The sequence below is a fragment of the Podarcis melisellensis genome (genome assembly GCF_964234715.1).
Source record: "Podarcis melisellensis genome assembly, chromosome: 10".
Taxonomy (NCBI): domain Eukaryota; kingdom Metazoa; phylum Chordata; class Lepidosauria; order Squamata; family Lacertidae; genus Podarcis; species Podarcis melisellensis.
This window is the reverse complement of record NC_138542.1, coordinates 49,154,244-49,174,481: the sequence shown is the minus strand read 5'-3', so window position 1 is coordinate 49,174,481 and position 20,238 is coordinate 49,154,244. Positions and strand designations below refer to the sequence as shown.

Below are 20,238 nucleotides of genomic sequence, written 5' to 3'. Positions count from 1 at the left end.
ACAGAAATCGGGCTCTGGCGGCACGGCAAAAGCAGGAGGCCCTATTAGCTAAAGTGGTGCTTCAGGTTAAGAACAGTTTCAGGTTAAGTACGGACCTCTGGAATGAATTAAGTACTTAACCTGAGGTAGCACTGTACACAGTAACTTGTCCTGATGTTCAATCAGCCATAGGCCAAATGATGATATTCCATAAACATGATGGGTTACCTTTTGGCCAAATAAAATGATCCATCATGCTAATCAAGGAAGAAACCTCAGCTAGAGGGAAGGAGCTTCATTTATCACCAGCATCCCATCTCTACACCAGGATCCTCTACAGCTGCCCCAGGAGCTCCAGAAAGACTCCTTGTTGAGCAGCTGCTTACTTCATTCCCACTCTTTCTTAGGCAGTTACTGGAGCATCTTGTTCCACTTCACCTTCTTGCAAGGCTTCCCCATCTCACAACCAAGCGGAAATACATCCCCCTTGCCATAGCACATAGTTACTTACTTCCACATTCATGGTCACAGTTTCTCATGTCATCATTATCCCAGCAATGGTGTTGGTAGCTGTCTTCACTCCTGTTCTCTAGTCAGCAAAGAAGTACATTCTGCTACGGTGTACTTTCAGAAGCCCAGAAAGGACATGGGTTCAAAGACCTGATCCATGTGAAGGAAAAGCCAGCCATTCCCTTTTTCCTCTTATGGAGCTACTGTCCACCCCTTGGAATATTAAAATCACAAACCCTGACAAAACACTCTTTATATAGGGATAGCAAGCAACAGTGTTGAAGGGGAACAAAAGTAACTCTTACCTGACTGTCTCTTCCTGGATACCCATGATAACTGGCAGTCAGAGGCTCATTCTGCAAGAAAGCAGATATTATCCATTTTGATAAAATGTAGGAAAAGAGAGGCTCTCTATTAAGAAAAAAAGAAGACAAAACCTATAATAATATAGAAAGGGAACAGATAAATAACACTTTGCCTCTATAGCAGCATATGCACATGTCTTCATGACAATGTCAAGTGACATCTGGCTGTTCCAGCAGTTTCAAGAACAAAAGTTCATACTGCATTTTAGACAGTTGGGAATATTGCTGAACAATAAGTGACAAGAGACAGCAAAAACCTTCACCTTACTTAGGCAAGAAGGAGAAAAGTGGGCATTTAAAGGCTATCAGTTAAATATTTTAAGTCGAATGAAGTCCAAGAGAAAATGGGTCCCCCCCCCATTAAAAATGGGTTCTACATGATTTCCAATCTCCTTGCTACTTCTGCTGTAACACTAATTGAATCTCACACTCAATGGGGAAAGGGGGAAGTTCCTGGCAGCAGTGGTGTTTCCCCAGGAAGTCTCTGGTGCTGCCAATTTTACAGGTCAGCAACTTGCTGGTGTCTCTTGTTGAATAATTATTCTCTACAGGAATTGCTATTGTGGGAAGCGAAAGGAAGCAGGGTGAGAAACTGTTACAAAGAGTTAAACTCCTAGGAGGGCAGCAGAACAATCCTTTTATACCTAGTACAGAGAAAATCCCTGCCAGTCAGTAGGGGATCCCAAAAGGAAAAAGGAAGCAGAAGGGCAGCCCAAAGCAAAACCCACTCCACTGCATACCCTCAAGGAAACTTTCACAGAGGGAAAGCAGAGGAAATGGCAACATTAACCATTTGAACATGTAATTCTCCTTGCTCTTCAGGGGCAAAGAAACACACCACACACAGCGAACAGCAGAAACAGGTTGCCTTCCAACAACAATCACACAGCCTACAAGACAATGCCACAGTTAACTTCAATTCCCTCCTGGCTCACTTCTGCCAAAGCTGAATTGTATTTCAGCCACTGTTACAAGCATACAAGCAGCCATTTACAGAGGAATTCAGTTAGAGTGAAATCAGACTGCCATGGGATATTTATTTGCTTTCTTTACTGCTAAAGGGCATTTCTATTTATTTGATCTCTCCTATATAAAAGGGGAAAGAGGGAGAGAAACAAGGGCAGAGAGATTTAAAGTTTGCTACATGCAAGATTTTACATTGACTGCACTAATCATTCCCACACGGTTTTTCCACATTCGCTAAAATCTTACTCTTAATATACAACAATATTAAATTATATAAAATGTCATGAAAGATACAGCATAAACCTATGCTCATAAATTCACTATGCTTAGTGAAAAGCTTCACACTGTTCTACATCGAGTTCTGTTTCATATAATTAAAAGGCGACCAGAGTCTACCTCGCTGGTCCTTGTTTTATTTTCCTTTTCTTAATCCATTTCAGTTACTTTTTATATTGTAGCAACATACTGTCCTTCATTATATACCTGTTCAGCTGTGAGATGTGAGAATCTATAAACTTAAACAGGGCTGCTCCAAAGGCATTGATGCTCACCAAGTCCTAATGGACTTCATAGAATAAACCTAAACTACCTGGTCAAATTAGAGCTCCACTAAGTAAGTACAGTGGTACCTCAGGTTAAGTACTTAATTCCTTCCGGAGGTCCGTACTTAAACTGAAACTGTTCTTAACCTGAAGCACCGCTTTAGCTAATGGAGCCTCCTGCTGCTGCCGTGCCATCGGAGCCCAATTTCTGTTCTCATCCTGAAGCAAAGTTCTTAACCTGAAGCACTATTTCTGGGTTAGCGGAGTCTGTAACCTGAAGCGTATGTAACCTGAGGTACCACTGTACTTTGCAAATTACATTCCAGCTACCATCTCACTTGCTCAGCAGGGTGTGTGTTTTTTTGGGTATGTACATTTTTATTCATAAAAGAGACAATAAGTGCTAAAGTTCCATTGGAAGAGTCCCAGGCCTTGTCATGCCCATTTTCTTCAGCTCTTTTGAGAAAGCAGACTCATGTATCCAACACCATTAATTTTGGTGGGAAAAGCTTTGCTTCCTCTCAGAGAATTCTGGGAGAGGCCTCTGAAGGGAGAGTGCACTTGCAAGATAAAATGTTCTTCCAAAGGACATTTCTTTAAAAATGGCAAGGATAGGGAGAAGACTGCAGCTGCTTTTTTGCTGGGCTGGCTGCCCCTTGCACTTCACTGGGTGCTGCTTCCTAAGGCTCTAAACCTCCAAGGGATTATATCACGGGATACAGGGCTGCAGCGGAAAGAAGGAGCTGAAAAGCCTCCATGCCGCAGTTCCCAGCCTCTGTCTCAAAAAGAAGGAAGCAAGCTTATATTCTCTGTTCACAATATTCATACAATATTGCTTCAGGATACAATTGTTAATTTTCAGAAATATATGCAATTTCCTCCATGACTAACTGAACTTGCTTTATTTCAGGCAAACAAACCAGTAGTGAACAGGGATCTGATGACATCACTCCCTCTTCCTTCCTGGAATTCTAAACTATGCTGCTATTGCACAAAGTTCTAATCTCCATGGCAACCCCAGCTCCTCCCTTCAGGGGAAAGGGGGGGGAGCCCAAAGAGCAGTATACAAGGCTTCTCAGTCTCCTTGAAAGTTATTCTTCTAAACAGTAACCAGAGCTAAATTTAGATACTTTTGAGTATGGAATCTTTAAAAACAATGAAATATGTTTCCAAGTAAATAAATCTAAATCAACAACCTCATGACATCCTTTTCTGGATCAGATGAACAACTCGCAAAAGAATCAGTGTGACCACCTCCTAGCTCCTGTCCACACCCATTTCTCAGCATGGTTTTGTATAAATATACAGAGAACTCTCTCACACACTTCTCCTGCCCCCGCACTCCAGCTTCAGGAAGCCTGGACATTTCTTCCCAGTTTTTCTGAAGATCACCATGAAAATAAGGTATTTTGCCACAAAGCACACATTTGGTGGCAATTTTAAGCGTGCTTCTTTAGAGCAGCTGTACCTATACTGGTTAAACTTTCATCTGTTATACAGTGGTACCTCGCAAGACGAATGCCTCGTAAGACAAAAAACTTGCAAGACGAAAGAGTTTTTCGTTTTTTGAGTTGCTTCGCAAGACGAATTTCCCTATGGGCTTGCTTCGCAAGATGAAAACGTCTTAAAACCGTTAATACCCAGGGAATCCGTGCTTCGCAAGACGAAAAATTCGCAAGACGAAAAAACTCGCAGAATGAATTAATTTCGTCTTGCGAGGCACCACTGTATAGAACTGATGTGTTCCCAGCCTAGTAAAAAACCAAACTCAAGCAAAATATAGTGCACACCACACACCAATATATTCCCAATCCAATAGCAAAGTAGAAGGATTTGTGTTACTTTTCTTTATAAGACAGGCCACACTGTGTTTTAGGATTCCAAATCAATCATATGCATGCCCCTCATGCTAAAAACTAAAACAAATTCAATAGCTGAATATACAAGCTGCAATACAATTAAATAGCTTGATTCCAAGACTTTCAAGTACTGGATAAAGCATCAACTGTAGCTAAAAAGAGGTCAAGGATATAGAAGGTAGAAAAGGCAGATTAAAATGGTAAGAGACAACTAGATGTATTTTCAATTTACATACTAATGCACCAGGTCTGTGATTTTTCCTTTATAATGAGATAGCAAAGAGATGAGCAAAATTAGCTTTCTGCTCATATCAGAATTACAGTAATTTGGATCAGTTTACCTTGGCAAAACATGTCAGAAATACCTAGCTAGTAAGAGAGGTCAATAAGATAAACAGAAAAGCCAGATTTATTTATTTTTATCATCTGGGGAAATACTACAAAAATTGGGACAGGGGGATAGTTTATGGCCTGCAGCCCATACTATAGATTTCTGGCTTGAAACATGGCTATTCCATTTCAGACATTCTGTCATTTCTTTACACTGTCAACTGGCAGGTTACCAGGCACACACAAAAATTACCCACAACCTAAAAGTTTAAATTGCTTAATGGATTACGTATCTGCACCCGACAATTACTATGAGTCGTGTGGCACACTTTCTGATTTTTAATATCTTTTTTCCACAACTCTTTTTCCATATTAGGAAAACCCACGAATGAAGATGATTAAACCACCAGTCATCTTAACTATGGTTTAAGTGTGAATGTGCAGTGTGCTGGTGCATGGGGAGAATATTGCAACCACTTTGTGTCCCCCCCCCCATGCCTGCTGCTGCAGCACTACCAGAAGCTAAGCCATGGTTTAGCTTAGTGTTGCATCCAAACCCAGGCTCATTATTCTTGACTTACCACCCACATTCTATTTGGAGGGTGACAAACCACAAACCCAGCTTCAGATATCTCACTAAGACAAATCACGGCTGAGCTCCCAGCAGCACAGTAGCTGTAAGACAGGCATAGGCAAACTCGGCCCTCCAGGTGTTTTGGGACTACAATTCCCATCATCCCTGACCACTGGTCCTGTTAGCTAGGGATCATGGGAGTTGTAGTCCCAAAACATCTGGAAGGCCGAGTTTGCCTATGGCAGCCATAGGAGCGGCAAAGAAGCAAAGTGACTGCAATATTCTCCCCATACCCAGTATGCTGTGTGTTCACCTTTAAACCATACTTAAGCCTAACTATGATTTACATGGATTTGCTAACAAGGCCATACAGTGCTCTCTTGATCTAACACTAATACAACCACCTGACCATACAAAAGACGTCTAGGAACATAACTTGCCAAAGCCTTCCTAATTTTGGAGTCGTCGCTAATATTCTCAGTTCTCTGGAAGCTACACTGCACTGTGGTAGACAATGCAAGAAAGTGACAGGAAGACCCACATGGCTGGGTCTGGTCCTACAGTTAGACAATTTCAACTAAGAGTGGCTAACTTGTAGTTCTGGGGCTTCATCTGTATTTTTTTCTGGTCCCCAAGACTCCACCAATTTTGAAGGCGAACACAAAAACACGGTACTGGGATGAGAATCATATGCTGCCTAGGTTATCTGATGAATCATCTTATGAACAGAGAGGAGAGCTAACCCCTCTCTTCTGCATGGATCACCTTGGTGGTGGGGTTGTGCCTGTGTGTCTTGTGTGCATGTGAAATGTGCATGAGAATTTTGGCCATTTGAGCATGCAGTCTCTGGAGGGTTGGTAAACCATGAATGCAGCTTTCAGGCAAAAAAAAGGGGGGGGGAGTTAGCCAGCCCTGATTTTAACATTCCCTCAGCCACATGGAAGCTGCTCCCATATGGCAGGAAAATATCTAAGATGCTTATCAGTTTCATTCTGCAGACTTAATTCCTCTCCCATACAATGTGCACAAACTGAATTTTAACTGTAATACCGACCAGTGCTTTTCGGCTAAATAGCAGTCCTATCAATGGGTTATAGTAAGGGAAGACCCCCCCTCCAAAATATGGTAAAGAACTAGAGTAAAACACCCTAAAGAAATGAATATCTTTGAACACCGGAAAAAGGAGGAAGGCTTCATGAGAGTTCCAGCAGCAACGGCTGGCTTTGATGAGGTTTGTTTGATTGTGGGCCGTACAGGAAACGCTCAGGAGGCCCACTCAGTAAGCGCCACCCTAGACACACTGGCAGGCTTTGTGTTCCAGCAGCAACATCTGGAATCAGTTAAAACCAAAATGCTTTCAGTCCCTTCCCAAAAGCCACTAATTCTTTTAAAACCACTATGCCTGGCCTACTCCACTCCCTCCTGGAAAGCACTTCTAAACAAAGGAGTCTGTGAAAGAAAACTACACCCTGTACTGCTCAAGTCACTTTCGATGACCCTCAGTTCAGAAGGACTGTTGTGAGATGATAAAATAAGAGGGAAAAGCAAATGCCAATCCAGTATGCAGTTAGGTTACTTTCTTCTAGTGAAAAGAGCATCAGTACAGCATGGGAACTATAGCATCTTTCAAAAATTATTATTAAAGATAAAAAGAAGATGCAAATTTAAAGTTCACGTACACCTCAAGACTGACTCCAGATAAGCAATATTTCCCTACATCAAAAACGTAACTGTTTTGGTCTTTGCAAGCCTTCCATGTTCACAGTGGTGTACTTCATCTTGGAATACTTCATGCTCACTGGAGAGGGGAAACTAGCCTCTCGGATGAAATGCACATGTGCACATTAACTTATGTGCACACAGACACTCTTAAATTAGATTTAGAGACATTTTCAGCAGAAACTACACCCAAATGGAGCAGCCAGAACGCATCATGGCAACAGCAGCCAACCAAAATGCTGGGCAACACCCAAGCATTAAATCTTTATTGGTTGTTAAGAGTTCTTTGTAAGCATGGCCAAGAGTTTGATTCAAAGCTCTAGAGAGCTGAACTTTCTTTCAACTTGTTTGTTTCTTCCACTCACACAGACAGCACAGTTCTTCAGTCTAGAAGGGAAGAGTTCAAGCTCCAGAATGTAGTTATCTATCCAGCAGTTATTTTTTAAAACTTGTTGGATTCAGCTTTCCGAAAGTCCTATGTGTGTCTGAAAGGCTCAGCTTTGCCTTTCCTCAGCATCATGAATCCCAGGATAACATCCAACAAAGGTCCACAATTACTTTCACTCAGTTCTTTTCTGTTAGTGAGCAGAAAGTCAATAACAGTTTACCCCTTAGTCTCTTATTCAACCTGCTGGAATATGAAGCTGCCAGCCAAGGCAAATCAGTAATTTATTTATTTTATCCATTTTAACTATAAACAAACAAGGTACAAAAAAGGAGCCTACACTATTGGGCAGAAACATATGTACAACCAGAGTAATCATATTATGAAGATATAAATGTATTTCTCTGTTTCAGGTAGTCAAGAATTTATTCATGTTTCTTTGCTCGACCTGGGGGTTGAGCATTATATTTTCAAGAGTTTCAGATCAGAGCATATTGAGATGACTGTGTCCTGTAATAATCCCTAGTCATACTAATAAAGTCATAGCAAACCAACACAAACTTGTCCACTTTCTTCTGTCCTCCTGCCATTCTCAATGTATGGGTTATTTTTTCCCAACCAAGACTAACTTAGTATTCTTTTATGGCTCACCAAACTAGAGAAATTGTTAGGTGGACTGCTACCAAAGGATGTCAAATTTGTTCTTTACTTCAAGTCCTTGTTGCCACCAGAAATGCAAATCTCAATGTGTTGTTGTGTCATTGGCTTGATTTTGCCGGAAACTTCCCCCCCCCCAAAAAAAATATCCATAACCAATAGGCATGACCACCATGTACCTTTACAAAATAGGTGTTTATTAGATCTTTTATTCCTAGCAGTTTGCCTTCTAAAAAAATATTAGGAGGGGGAAGTGCAGTCCACAGTGCAGAGGCAATAGAGGAAAATGCCAGTTTTGGAGTTACCACCTGAGGATATTCTGTAGAGTGCAGTACCACAGAGTGCAGTAGAATTTTCCCAGATGACCTGTGATCTTATAGGTTTATATAGGGGTAGCTGGTTCTTCAGGTATCGAGCTGTTCAAGGCTTTATAAGTTAACAAGACCTTGAACATGGCCTAATAGTGATTGGCAGCCAATGTAGTTCCCTCAGCACAGGTGTAATAAGTCTGCATTCAGGGGCTGCACAGCATTCTGTGCCAGCTGAAACCCAATCCAGTGGAAGCACCACATAGAGCACATTATAGTTGTCCAATTGTGAGGTTGAATCACAGTTAGCATATGCCATACTGTGCATATATCGGTTTTCACCAACTAGGTGTGCTCCAGATGTTCTGGACAACTTCCATCAGCCCCAGGTAACACAGCCATGCCAGCCACTGCAAGTTGTAGTCCAAAACATGTAGAGAGCACCAGGTTGGCAAAGGCTGATATACACAATACCCTGCTTCCTCATATTGTAGAAGGAAAAAAACCCTTCTCCAATACACTATTTGTTGATCTTCCTTATGCTGCAAATTACCTTCATTCTCTAAGAAGCCAACCAAATACAAATCATGTAGCTCAGTTGGTAGAGCATCAGACTCTTAATCTCAGGGCTGTGGGTTCGAGCCCCACATTGGGCAAAAAATATTCCTGCATTGCAGATGGTTGGACTGGATTATCCTCATGGTGCCTTCCAACTCTACAATTCTATGATTCTATGTGTATTCAGATTGCATCTCAGACACCTCTTTATGCTGGAAATATGACAACATGATCAAGGCAAAGGGACAAAGTGAACCAGAAGGAAGTTCTCAGCAGTGAAGACTGGATTGTCAACAGCAGCCATGACCTCAACTAGGATCTCACTCTCTGCTATACTTCCATGGTTAATCAGTGTCAGGGTCAGATGCAGCCAAAAGAAAACAACCATTTTCATCAGTTAAAGCCACTGACACTTGGGAGTTCACTGCCAAGTCATCAACCAGGGAAATTTAGCAAGAATGGATGTTGCCAATTCTCCATGGGTTTTCAGAGACAAGTTGGTACTTTCTTCCACTTCCATCTGTGTCCTTGAAAATATGTTTTAAAAAATACATCACAACCAGACATAGCTCTGAACATTGTGGAAATCAGATTTAGCTGCTGAAGTATGTGAGGATTTATAGGGAAATCCTCTTACGGAGGAAGCAATCTTCTTTGATAAGACTAGAAGCTTAAGATGTTAATTCAGTCACTGACACATGTATGATTTCTTTTAATAGTAGAAGTTAAAAAAAATAAATCTTCCACACTGATTCTCTCATAAGCTCATAGGGACACATCGGCACCCTGCATCAGGGTTCTTACAGGTTGCTGAATAATGCTATGAGCAATGCTCACTCTATTCCAAGTCCATTTTTGATGGTGCTCCATCCACAATGTGTGTGCTCCCACTCATGCTTGAATGAAACCTTACTATGAAGGAACTCATGGTTATACAAATACTTTTGAATACATTATCATCGCAAGAACAATAGTCACATTCTTATTGAAGTAACACCCATGTTAAGTAACCACAAGCTTTTCTGAACACAGAAATGACCTCTACGTTTCTTCACAGCTTCTGCCTGCAAACCATGACACATTTTACTTTCACTAGTATTTAAGGGACTCAAATCATTCAATTATTCCACTCAGTTGTGATTTGGGTGCAGTTACACCTTAAAGGTGTTCCAAGTCAGTAGCCCTAATCAATTCATGTAAGGTTTGGACTCATTTACACAGGAAAACAACCACACTGATTTGCACATGCCCCAATACTTCAAAATAAGTTGCATGGCTGGCTGTCAAAATCAATACTCTGGTTTTAGATTTATATGATTGGGTTTAACCAGGGATTGTTTTATATTTGAAATACTCTTTTTGTGTTTTGACTTGTTAGATGCCTTGAGTTCTCCTTAAAAGTAGGTGGAGATTTTTAAAAATAATAGTAATCAATTCAATAATTCAATTGCATGGGGATTTCAGAAGGAGATAGCTCTCACAGCAACCCTTATTTTTCAACAGTAGCTAGGCATTTGCACTTGCTGTTCAGTATGGATTCAACAAAAACTTTCAAGTAATGGTTCAGATTTGGTTAAACAGTTAAAGTTTTTGTTTGAAACAAATGATTATGGTTGAGACTGTTGTTGTTTTTTTAGTTCAGGTTTGCTCTATCTTCCAAAAATATTTACAAATGGATAGTGGCCAAATACACTTTAACAATATAGGTGTCATATTCCAAGCATGTCTCATTCCATTCCATTCCACTGCACATTAGGTATGACTTGAAGTTTCCACTCTCTCTAGCAGGCCCCATGCCCTAGGAATCCCAAATAACTTTTACAAGCCTTTTAGAAATGCAGACGTTGAACAGGTAAATGGGATCAGCCATTCTGTATTAAATTATTATTTTATTATTTATTAAATTGATATACCACCCTTCATCTGAAGATCACAGGGTAGTTTAAAACATAAAAACACAAAATATAAAACATAATCACAAAAAACAACAACCAAACTCCCTCTCTCAAATGAGTATGGCCCTGGATGTCAGACTCATAAAGCAGGGAGATATTTCAAGTCTTCTAGGTGACTTTTTCTTAAATTACAGCCCAAGTGATGTAGACATTACAGAAGGCAACTCAGTGTATTTAAACTGGGAAGAAACTACAACTCCCTGCTTCAAATACTGGTCAGTTTACTAGACTACACATGTTCTTAGCTGCTGGTCATTAAATTCCTAACTAATGTGAATCCAAGTGGCAGCAGTTATTCCAAGCCCATTCCTGCATGAAGAGTTCTGCAAAATCTAAACACAATCATCAACATTTTACCTGCACTACCTAATACCGAGACGCTTAAACTGTCTTGTAGTATAGACTACTACTGTGATTTGAGTGCTCTTTCAGAAACCGATCATATGATGGTGGCAAACAATTTAGAAGATCTCCAGTGCAACTGCATCACATATTGAAGGAAAAGGCTAGAGGTGTGGTTAGTAATAGATAGATACTGCTAAGTTTGTGCATGCTCTATTTCACTGAGTTGTTTGCCAGTCAACTCTGGCCTGAATCAATTGCTTTGCCCTTCTATGAGCTGAGCCAATACAGATGCACTTGACAGCAGAGCAAGCCAAGTCTCAAATTAGTATCTGCCATTGTTTGTTCTGATAAGGATTTCCCTCTTTTTCCCTCAGATGGCAGCTTAATCATCACTGCACCAGTATTATACACAAATAGGCAGGCAGAATTAAAAATCAAATAGTTTACAGGGAGGTATCTCTTGTGATGCAACTGGAATAAGTGTCGTATTCTGGGAAAGGAAAGGCACCCTCCTCCATTTCTACTATCCAATAACTAAAATCATTTTTCCAGGTTACTTTAGATATTATGGACTATCACTTCATTAGATGTTCAAAGAAGACTAGGATCTACCGTATTTTTCGCCCTATAGGACGCACTTTTTCCCCTCCAAAAATGAAGGGGAAATGTGTGTGCGTCCTATGGAGCGAATCTAGGCTTCAGGAATCTGCATGCCGTGGGAGAGCTGCGCGACTCCCACAGCTTGCGGAGAGCTGCCTGAACCCAGAAGCTTGGGGCACGCTGAGCTCAGCACGCCCCAGGCTTCCGGCTTCACGCAGCTCTCTGCTAGCCCCGGGACGGCTAGCGGATAGCAGCCTGTTCTGGGGGCTGGGGTCGGGGGAAGCTTGGGCTGGTGCGCCCTATGGGGCGAAAAATACGGTAAAGGAGGAGAACGTTAAGACAGCCTAAAAGCAAACACAACCCCCCCCCCCGAATTTTCGCTTTGTGTTAAGAAGAATTTGCAAAAAAAATGTGAGCGAGGAGCAACTGGTGGAAATAAAAGTAGTCCTTGCACTCAAACTGGCCAACAGCAGGCTACCTTCCCCCATTTTCAAGGCACACAAAATACTATTCTCAAAGGAACCAATGAAATCAATCATGCCACGGTCTGGCAAAATGCCCCAAAGCCACAGCAGAAACTTAATATGAACAGCAAGCTGATTAGTGAATAATTCACATGCCCCAATTCTCTTACAGGTACTGCTAAGGCAAGCCAGAATCCAACATTAACTAACATTATTTCCCCCAGGACAATCTATGGCCAGATACAGAAACCCAAAATACCATTAAGATGTCTGTTTTTGTTTCACCACACCTCAGCCATTCTTAACAGGGCCATATTTTGAGAAAACAAGCTTGCCTGGTGTTCCTCTCCCCCCCCCCAAGCATTCAGCTTTGAAACATACCGTATTTTTTGCTCCACAAGACTCACTTTTTCCCTCCTAAAAAGTAAGGGAAAATGTGTGTGCGTCTTATGGAGCGAATACAGGGTGCGCAGCTATCCCAGAAGCCAGAACAGCAAGAGGGATTGCTGCTTTCGCTGCACAGCGATCCCTCTTGTTGTTCTGGCTTCTGAGATTCAGAATATTTTTTTTCTTGTTTTCCTCCTCCAAAAACTAGGTGCGTCTTATGGTCTGGTGCGTCTTATGGAGTGAAAAATATGGGACTTTTGGGGTGACATATGCACAGGGCAAGAAGTGCTTCTAGACTTCTAACAAACACAGGATTTTCCTTTACATTGCCCGAACATACTTCTCGATTCCTCACATGAGACATGTTACAAAGCATGTTACAACAGTTTATTACTCGTCCTTTTTTAAAAAAAATCTCTTCACAAAGAAAAGTGGCTTATTAGAAAGAACCTTTGGTAAGGCTTCTCCTTATTTTAAAATTTCTATGCTACCCTTCAATAAAAATGTTTCCAAGGGGCTTACAAAACAAAAGTAACCGGTAACAAAAAAATAAACAGAAAACAGCAGATAAAAGCTGGTAGCAATAAAAACATAGCTTAACAATAACGATCTAAGGAAACAAGCCTGCCAAAAAGACAGCAAAGAACAGGCAACCCTCTGTGGGGAAGGCAAAAAAAATTGTGCGTGTGTGTAAAGAACAGGGATGTATTCAACCACGTGATTACTCACCTGCTATCTTTAGATACAGGTTTAACACTTCTGTTTTTGTGAACTAGCCATAACTGTAGTTGATTGTTAATGCTTGCAATATTAAGTTTTGGACATTCAAATATCCTAGAGTGTATGGAAACATTCATTTCCCTGACACACCCAAAATAAACAAAATCTCTTTCGTTACAAATCAACATTTTATATATGGGAAATTCTGTCTAGCCTATAATGGGATCCCAAATTCAGATAGTTACTTTCACCTTCCTTATTCAGCTGATTTCAGTTCATATGTATGCAGCTTCTGTGTGAATCCTGCCTTCTGGGTTGCTTGAATGACTCATCCAATTCTACTGTGGCTCTGAAGAGACCATTTTTTAAATCCAATGACGGTGAGATAGAAATATGTGGCTGTAAACACCAGCTCCAATATATGATCCATTCCACTCTTTCTCCTCCACCCACTAATGTCATAAAAATAAGCCGGAGTTCTTCACAAAGCCATCCTTATTTATCCAGCCTAGTTAACAACTTTAGTAAGCTTAACACACTACCTGAACACCCTATAACTATGTCCTTTTAGATAAGGCAGGCATATGGATAGACCAGTGTTTCCCAACCTTTTTTGGGCAAAGGCACACTTGTTTCATGAAAAAAATCTCGAGGCACACCACCATGCCAGATGGGGAAAGGTCACTTTTTACTTATGTAAAAAAAAAAAAAAAAAAATAGTAACAGCATAGAAGGTAATGGTTAGGCTAGCATCCCTCTTCCAAATATGCTAGGTTTTTATTTGCAGGGACTGTTCTACATGGGAAAGCATTCAGCACTGTCATTCTCCCATCTGCCATCTGAATTGGTACTATTCTGGGTCAACTTACTCTGCTGCATGTGTAGATGAAAATGGCACCAAGTGTGGGGGGTTTTGGCCCTCTCTGAAGTGCTTCTCTGCAAGATATGGTAGGATGTGTTACACAAGTAAACACTTGCAGGGTATGATAAAGAGAGCATTCCAAGAGTGACTTGGGATGCTATGAAGATGCTGCAAAAGTGGGCATGTGATTATTGCACGCCTTAAGCTAATGCTGAATACCCAAGAGTGTACAACTGGACTGCTGAATCCTAACTGGGTGTACTGAAAAGATGCTGGATGAGACCCAGACCAATAGTACCTGCAAAAGCAGCGTTATTAAAAGCAGCTTTCCCTTTGAACATCTCTTTGTTCAAAGTGCATCTGAAAGCCTAATGACCCACTGGTTCCTTAGGAGTGAGCTTTAATGCAAGGATTTTGATGTTAATCCATGGATCAGATGTGTGTGTGTGGATAATCGCATTGTTGGACAGTCTTTTCTGCCTGTTGGCCGTTAGCCAACGACCCCCTCCTCCGCCTGAATGAAATGTGCCCCGTGGGAGCGTTGGGACATCAGAACCACGAGTTATAGTTATCAGGGGCGCCGACTTATAAAAAATATTGGGGGGGCCCATACCGGGGTCCTGCCGCTGGTTCGCTCGGGTAGCCGGGAGAACGCAGTTCAAGGTGGCGGTGTTGGGGAGAGACCCTCGCTCAGGGCGCCACGAGACTTGGCGGCCGGCGGCCTATCTGGGGGGTTTTGGAGCATATTTCGGCGGAGCGATTGGGGAGGAGGGGGCTTGTTGCCGGATTCTTCAGCTGGGCCGGAGATCCGCTGCTGGGGGTCCCTGGGCCGAGTTGTGAGCACGGCCTGCTGAAGGGAGATCCAGCCGATTGCGCGACGGGGACGGCCGGGGCTCTCCGGCTAGGGCGCGCGGCTGGCTGGCTGGCGAGGGAGCAGGTGGGGAGGAGGCGGGGGTCCTCACTCTCTTAGGAAACGCACCCGCGCGCCCGATTGCCACGAAGTCCGAAGGGTGCGTGTGTGGAATTAAAAAGCAAAAACGAGATACGGGCAGGGCAGGCAAAGAGTTTTCCGCAAGAGGATGGAGGGCAGGTTGAAGAGAAAATCACTCAGGATGAGACAGTCAAATCAGCCATGATAAAATGGGCTCAGGATATTGGGTATAACATCATGTTTGAGGACTGGGAAAGGTTATGGACCACCGGAATGAAATTCACGGCATGTAATGCCTTGAAGGAAAATATTATGAAAATGATTTATAGGTGGTACATGACCCCAGTCAAGCTTGCAAAAATATATCACCTGTCTGATAATAAATGTTGGAAATGTAAGGAGGCTGAAGGGACATTCTTTCACCTCTGGTGGACTTGTCCAAAAGTGAAGGCCTTCTGGGAAATGATCTATAATGAGTTAAAAAAGGTATTTAAGTATACCTTTCCCAAGAAACCAGAGGCCTTCCTCTTGGGCATTGTTGGCCAGAAAGTGTTAAAGAAGGATAGAACTTTCTTTATGTATGCAACTACAGCAGCAAGAATACTTATCGCAAAATATTGGAAGACACAAGATTTGCCCACACTGGAAGAGTGGCAGACGCAATTGATGGACTACATGGAACTGGCTGAAATGACTGGCAGAATCCGAGATTTGGGAGAAGAAACAACGGAAGAGGACTGGAAAAAATTTAAGGACTATTTCCAAAAGCAATATAAGTTGTATGAATGTTAAAAATTTACACGATTCGGAAACTATAGCTTCAGCAATTAGATTTGGGAAACAGGAAATTATATTTTAAGTAAGAAAAGGTCAAAATCTAAGGTAATACTATGTTTAATTTAAGATATAAGTAACTGATGAAAAGTATGTTAAATTTAGAGGTATAGTATTTGAAAAGTACAAAATAAGGTACGAAACAAGGTAATAATTTGCTGATATCTTTATTATAAAGAATGCAGGGTAAGGGAGATGCGAGGAAGTCCAGTTAGTTATATAAAAAATGTGTTGAATGGTTGGTTTTCTTTTCTTCTTTTTCTTTTTTTCTTTTTCTTGTTCTTTTACTTTTTTCTTCAGTGTATGTTTCTAACTTTGTATTTGAAAACTTTTCTGGGGTGCAGGGAAGTCTCAGAGCCGGAGGTTGGGGAAGGGACCCCCTTTGCTCTGCCCTCTTTGCTCTCCCGTCTTAGATTCGCATGGGGGTCCCCGCCCGAGCTTGCCTGGCAACCGGGCCACACAAGGGCCGCGCTCTACGCGGCGCACCTTGCTAGCCGCGCAGCTGTCCTCCGCGGCTGCGGAGCGGCCCTGCGCCGGTGCCCAGCCCCTCTGGCCGCCCGCTGCGCTGCCAATGACAAGCGGGCGACGTCGCGGGCAGGGAAGGCGTCGCTTTCTTTCCCGATCCTTCATCCTCCCAGTCTTCCAGCCCTTTTTTGGGTTGGAAGCTCGTCTCGTTCACCCTTCTCCTTTCTTCACCCTGCGTGCAATTTTCCTCCCTCGTCTCCCTCCCCATTTCTCCTTCCTTCCTGACTGACTGATGGGCTCGGGCTTCGGCTCGGGCTCGGGCAGCCACAGCGTCGGCGGTGTTGGCGATCGGCGGCGCGGGGGGATGGCCCTCCCGGGGGAGCCGGCGCTGCTCAATGGGGTTGCCAAGGAGACAGGCCAGCCGCCCCCCGCCGCGCCGGTGCCCGTTATCGAGCTGGTGCGCGCCGGGCGCCCTATAAAAGCCGCGGACGCGCCAAGCTCCCTCTCCCGCCGCGCAGGAGCGATGCCTCTCTCTGGCTCTCCCTCCGCGCAGGCTAAGGGAGGGAGGGAGTGGCGCGTGTGACCCGTCTCTGCTGGGAGACCAAACCCAGCGAGGCAGAGTCGCGCGGAGGCGCCCAGGCAGCGCTGCCGGCTGCGAGGAGGAGCGCCAGGCAGCAGCAGGAGGCGCGGCCTCTCCTCGCCGCCGCCGCCCCGCCTCTCGCCGCCGACTCGCCCACCTCCCTCCAGGCAACATCTCGCGGCACACCAGGCAACGTCTGGCGGCACACTAGTGTGCCGCGGAACACTGGTTGGGAAACACTGGGATAGACAACAGAATAGGTAAATACAACACTTGTGCCCTATGTTCTGAATCACTGCTGGCAGCCCACATATCCGCTAGCCTGAAATTCTTCACACCCACAGTGACAATTCAACGTAATGATTCATTGATGAGTATATAAAACCAAAGTAACACCAAACGTGAGCCAGTAACCGACACTTTCCTATTTCTACCTGTCAGGATACAAGAAATCACTCTTCTACACATTCTTGTGCATATCATGCACATACAGAAAACTTCCCTAATTTCTGTCAAATATGTAGTGTGTGTAAGAGAGAACTGCTGCTGAAGGTACAGACGAAGAAAGACTAAGTTAAAATGCCTATTCTTCATCTTCATAGCCTTCCTAAGTGCTGAAAAGGCAAAACAAGGATTTGCCCAAGGCCTGAAAGGCTTGATGTTGCAGTTCATTAAAAAAAAGACTCTGGATTTCATTTTGTAAACACTAAGAAGTCCTTGCAAAGCAAAACCTGTAAGAAGTGAGCTTCCATACCAATTTCAGGTACTGTATTTCCTCTGTCTCTCTTTCAGAAAACACATCCTGAGGAAATTCTTAAATTCAAACAGTGGGTTGGGTGGGCAGGAAGAGAGTAAAGATGAAAAACTGAACAGACTTTTAAAAACCCCAACAGGAAATGGATTGTTTGAAACCTTAGAATGAGTCACTTAAATGCGCTAAATATGTACTTTAGCTTTCAATAGATTTCCAGGAAAATTAACTAAATTTTAAAATGCTGTCAGTTGATTTAACGAAAAAAGTGAAAAAGAACAATCTGAAAACAACCAAGACAGAACAGGAGGAGGACAGATAGAGACAAAGCAAATGTCAGCACTGAAACGCTTAAAAATTCAAGGAGAATAAAAAAAGTTAGTCTCCTGGTGCCAAAATGGTATCAGAGAAAGCACATTCATAAATGAGACCTTATAGTCAGTCATCACCAGACTCATCTCAGAAAGCCTCTAATGAAGGCCTCACTTGCCTAAGCAGGCTGATCTGGATTCTATAACAAGAAAGTTACCAACATAAGAAAGCTGCTAGTAGTATCTATTCACAGGCAGGATGTGTGAATCATTGTCGCTTTCTTTTGCTAAGCAGCATTAATTACATCAGACTCAACAGTTAGTTAGTTAGTTAGTTAGTTAGTTAGTTAGTTAGTTAGTTAGTTAAACAAACAGGATTTCTATGCCACTTTAATCATCAAAGCCTAAACTATTTCATAAAATCACTTAGGGAACAAATGTGCTTGTTTTAAACTGCTTTTAATATTATGTTTTAATACTGTAACTCATTCAGTGTTAGAAACTCAGATTTATAAGCTAGACACCAAATGGCTCCTTAAACCAGGACTATATTCGCCAAAATGGAATATATAGTTGCTGTTTTGGGGCCAGACAGCTCAAAAGCCACATTTTTCAAGACAACTTTTTGGTTCCTGATTGCGCAGATAAAATATCACAGATAGAATTCTAAAGGAAGTTGTAATAGTGAAAACAGGCAAGATCCAAGGATCCCTAGGCATAAGGGCAGTATATAAATTCAATAAACAAACACTAGGTTGCAAGAGTTATTTCTTGAATCATTTACAGCAGTGTTTATTTACATGGGCTTCTGTGGATGTTTTCTATTAGCCTTATATCTGCTTCTTCTGTTTTTGTTTAATCATCAAAAAGCAAGCTATGGAATCTCCCTCATCAGACAACCAAAGAATGTTGATCTCGACTGAAAGAGCAACGTGCTTTATACACAGAGTAATAAGACACGATGCCAAAGCCTGTATACATATAAGAGAAAACTGTTATTAGCGGCCTGTTCAAAAGCCCAAAATATATTGTGCTAACCTCAGTTCTCACAACCTATTATTTCCACAGTAAGATAACAGGAATAAACGTTTATCAACATCCACACCTTGCTTTAAATAGAACAGCAGCTCAGAGAGGAGAATTAGGAATAGCAAGAATTGGAAGACAGGCAAAATAATAAGTTTAACACAGAAAGTTTCTATTTTTAAGAGTAAGTTTCCAATTACAGTCTAGAGGCACATCAGTTGAACAAATTATCTGTAGGTTAAAAGAAAACCCAAGCTTGAAATGACTGGCACCACACCTTAAAAGAGATGGATGTGAATCTTCCAAAGGGATTTACCCATGAATCGAAAAATATTACAATATGGGCCAAACCTTATGAGCAGATGACATGTCCAGCCACTTACATAAACACATACATGTGCACACAAACCCTTGCTCTCTATGACTGTCAGTCTGTCAATCACACAGCTAATCATCTGAGGATACTCAATATCTCCTGTCTCAGAAATCTCCTCGGATGCATGGCAGTAATTGCCTTTTCCCATTAGCCCACAGTGACAATGGCTGCCATAGCAACTGGCAATGATTTTAATAAATCCAATCTGCTTTTTCAAGGACAGCACATGCATGCCAGCAGTGACAGCACTACAGATAGGCTCTGTAAGGGGGAAGGGAAACCAACATCCACAGCAAGGTCAGAGGTTTAGCATTCAAAGGTGAGCAAAACAACTATGGAAAAGACAAATGCTTTCTTTTCTATACAGGGTACAATGAGAGCAAATTATAAACATATTCTATAAGACACTGTTGTTTTTAAAATGTGTAGAGCAAGCAAACAGCCTCTGTTTACAAAGAGGTATTGGACCCTACAAAGCCAATATATCATCCATACAACATTTGCATTCTTAAGTCATACTGAACCAGAGCAAATAGTACTTATTCAGTAAATACCAAGTGGATTTTTTAAAAAACAAAAAATTACTCAGCATTGAGACATGGAACAGCATGAGGTACTATCTCAATCAAAGAGTCTGCAGTCATTTCATTGTAATGCATGAAGAGACCGTAAGAGTTAACCCACTTTCAAATGTAATGTCTACATAATCACCAAGTTAGATGCCCCTTGTGCCAATGAAGAACAAGAATTCAAAGTAAGAAGCTCATAAAACAGGGGTGCCCAAACTTTTTTCAAAGAGGGTCAGATTTTATGAAGTGAATATGTGTGAGGGCCAACCCAAGTTGTTTAGGCCCCCAAAATGGACTTTGGACATGCCTG

At 42.2% G+C, this 20,238-nt stretch overlaps 1 protein-coding gene and 1 long non-coding RNA gene across 19 annotated transcripts in view; one reads left to right on the top strand and one right to left on the bottom strand.

The window, feature by feature from the left end:
• Positions 1-20,238, top strand: part of LOC309379365 — a 271,748-nt gene that overhangs the window by 126,641 nt on the left and 124,869 nt on the right. The gene's annotated exons all lie outside the window — the stretch shown is intronic.
• Positions 1-20,238, bottom strand: part of RBFOX2 (RNA binding fox-1 homolog 2) — a 174,028-nt gene that overhangs the window by 137,880 nt on the left and 15,910 nt on the right. For 17 of the 18 annotated variants that reach the window (XR_014172420.1, XR_014172421.1, XR_014172422.1 and 14 more), the window contains exon 2: positions 795-845. The exons of the other annotated variant lie outside the window; for it this stretch is intronic. Coding sequence is in view for 14 of the 17 variants with exons in the window: in XM_081928358.1 (XP_081784484.1) it covers positions 795-845 (51 nt within the window). In the remaining 3 variants the exon portion in view is untranslated. The remainder of the gene's footprint in view (positions 1-794; positions 846-20,238) is intronic. 18 annotated transcript variants of the gene reach the window in all.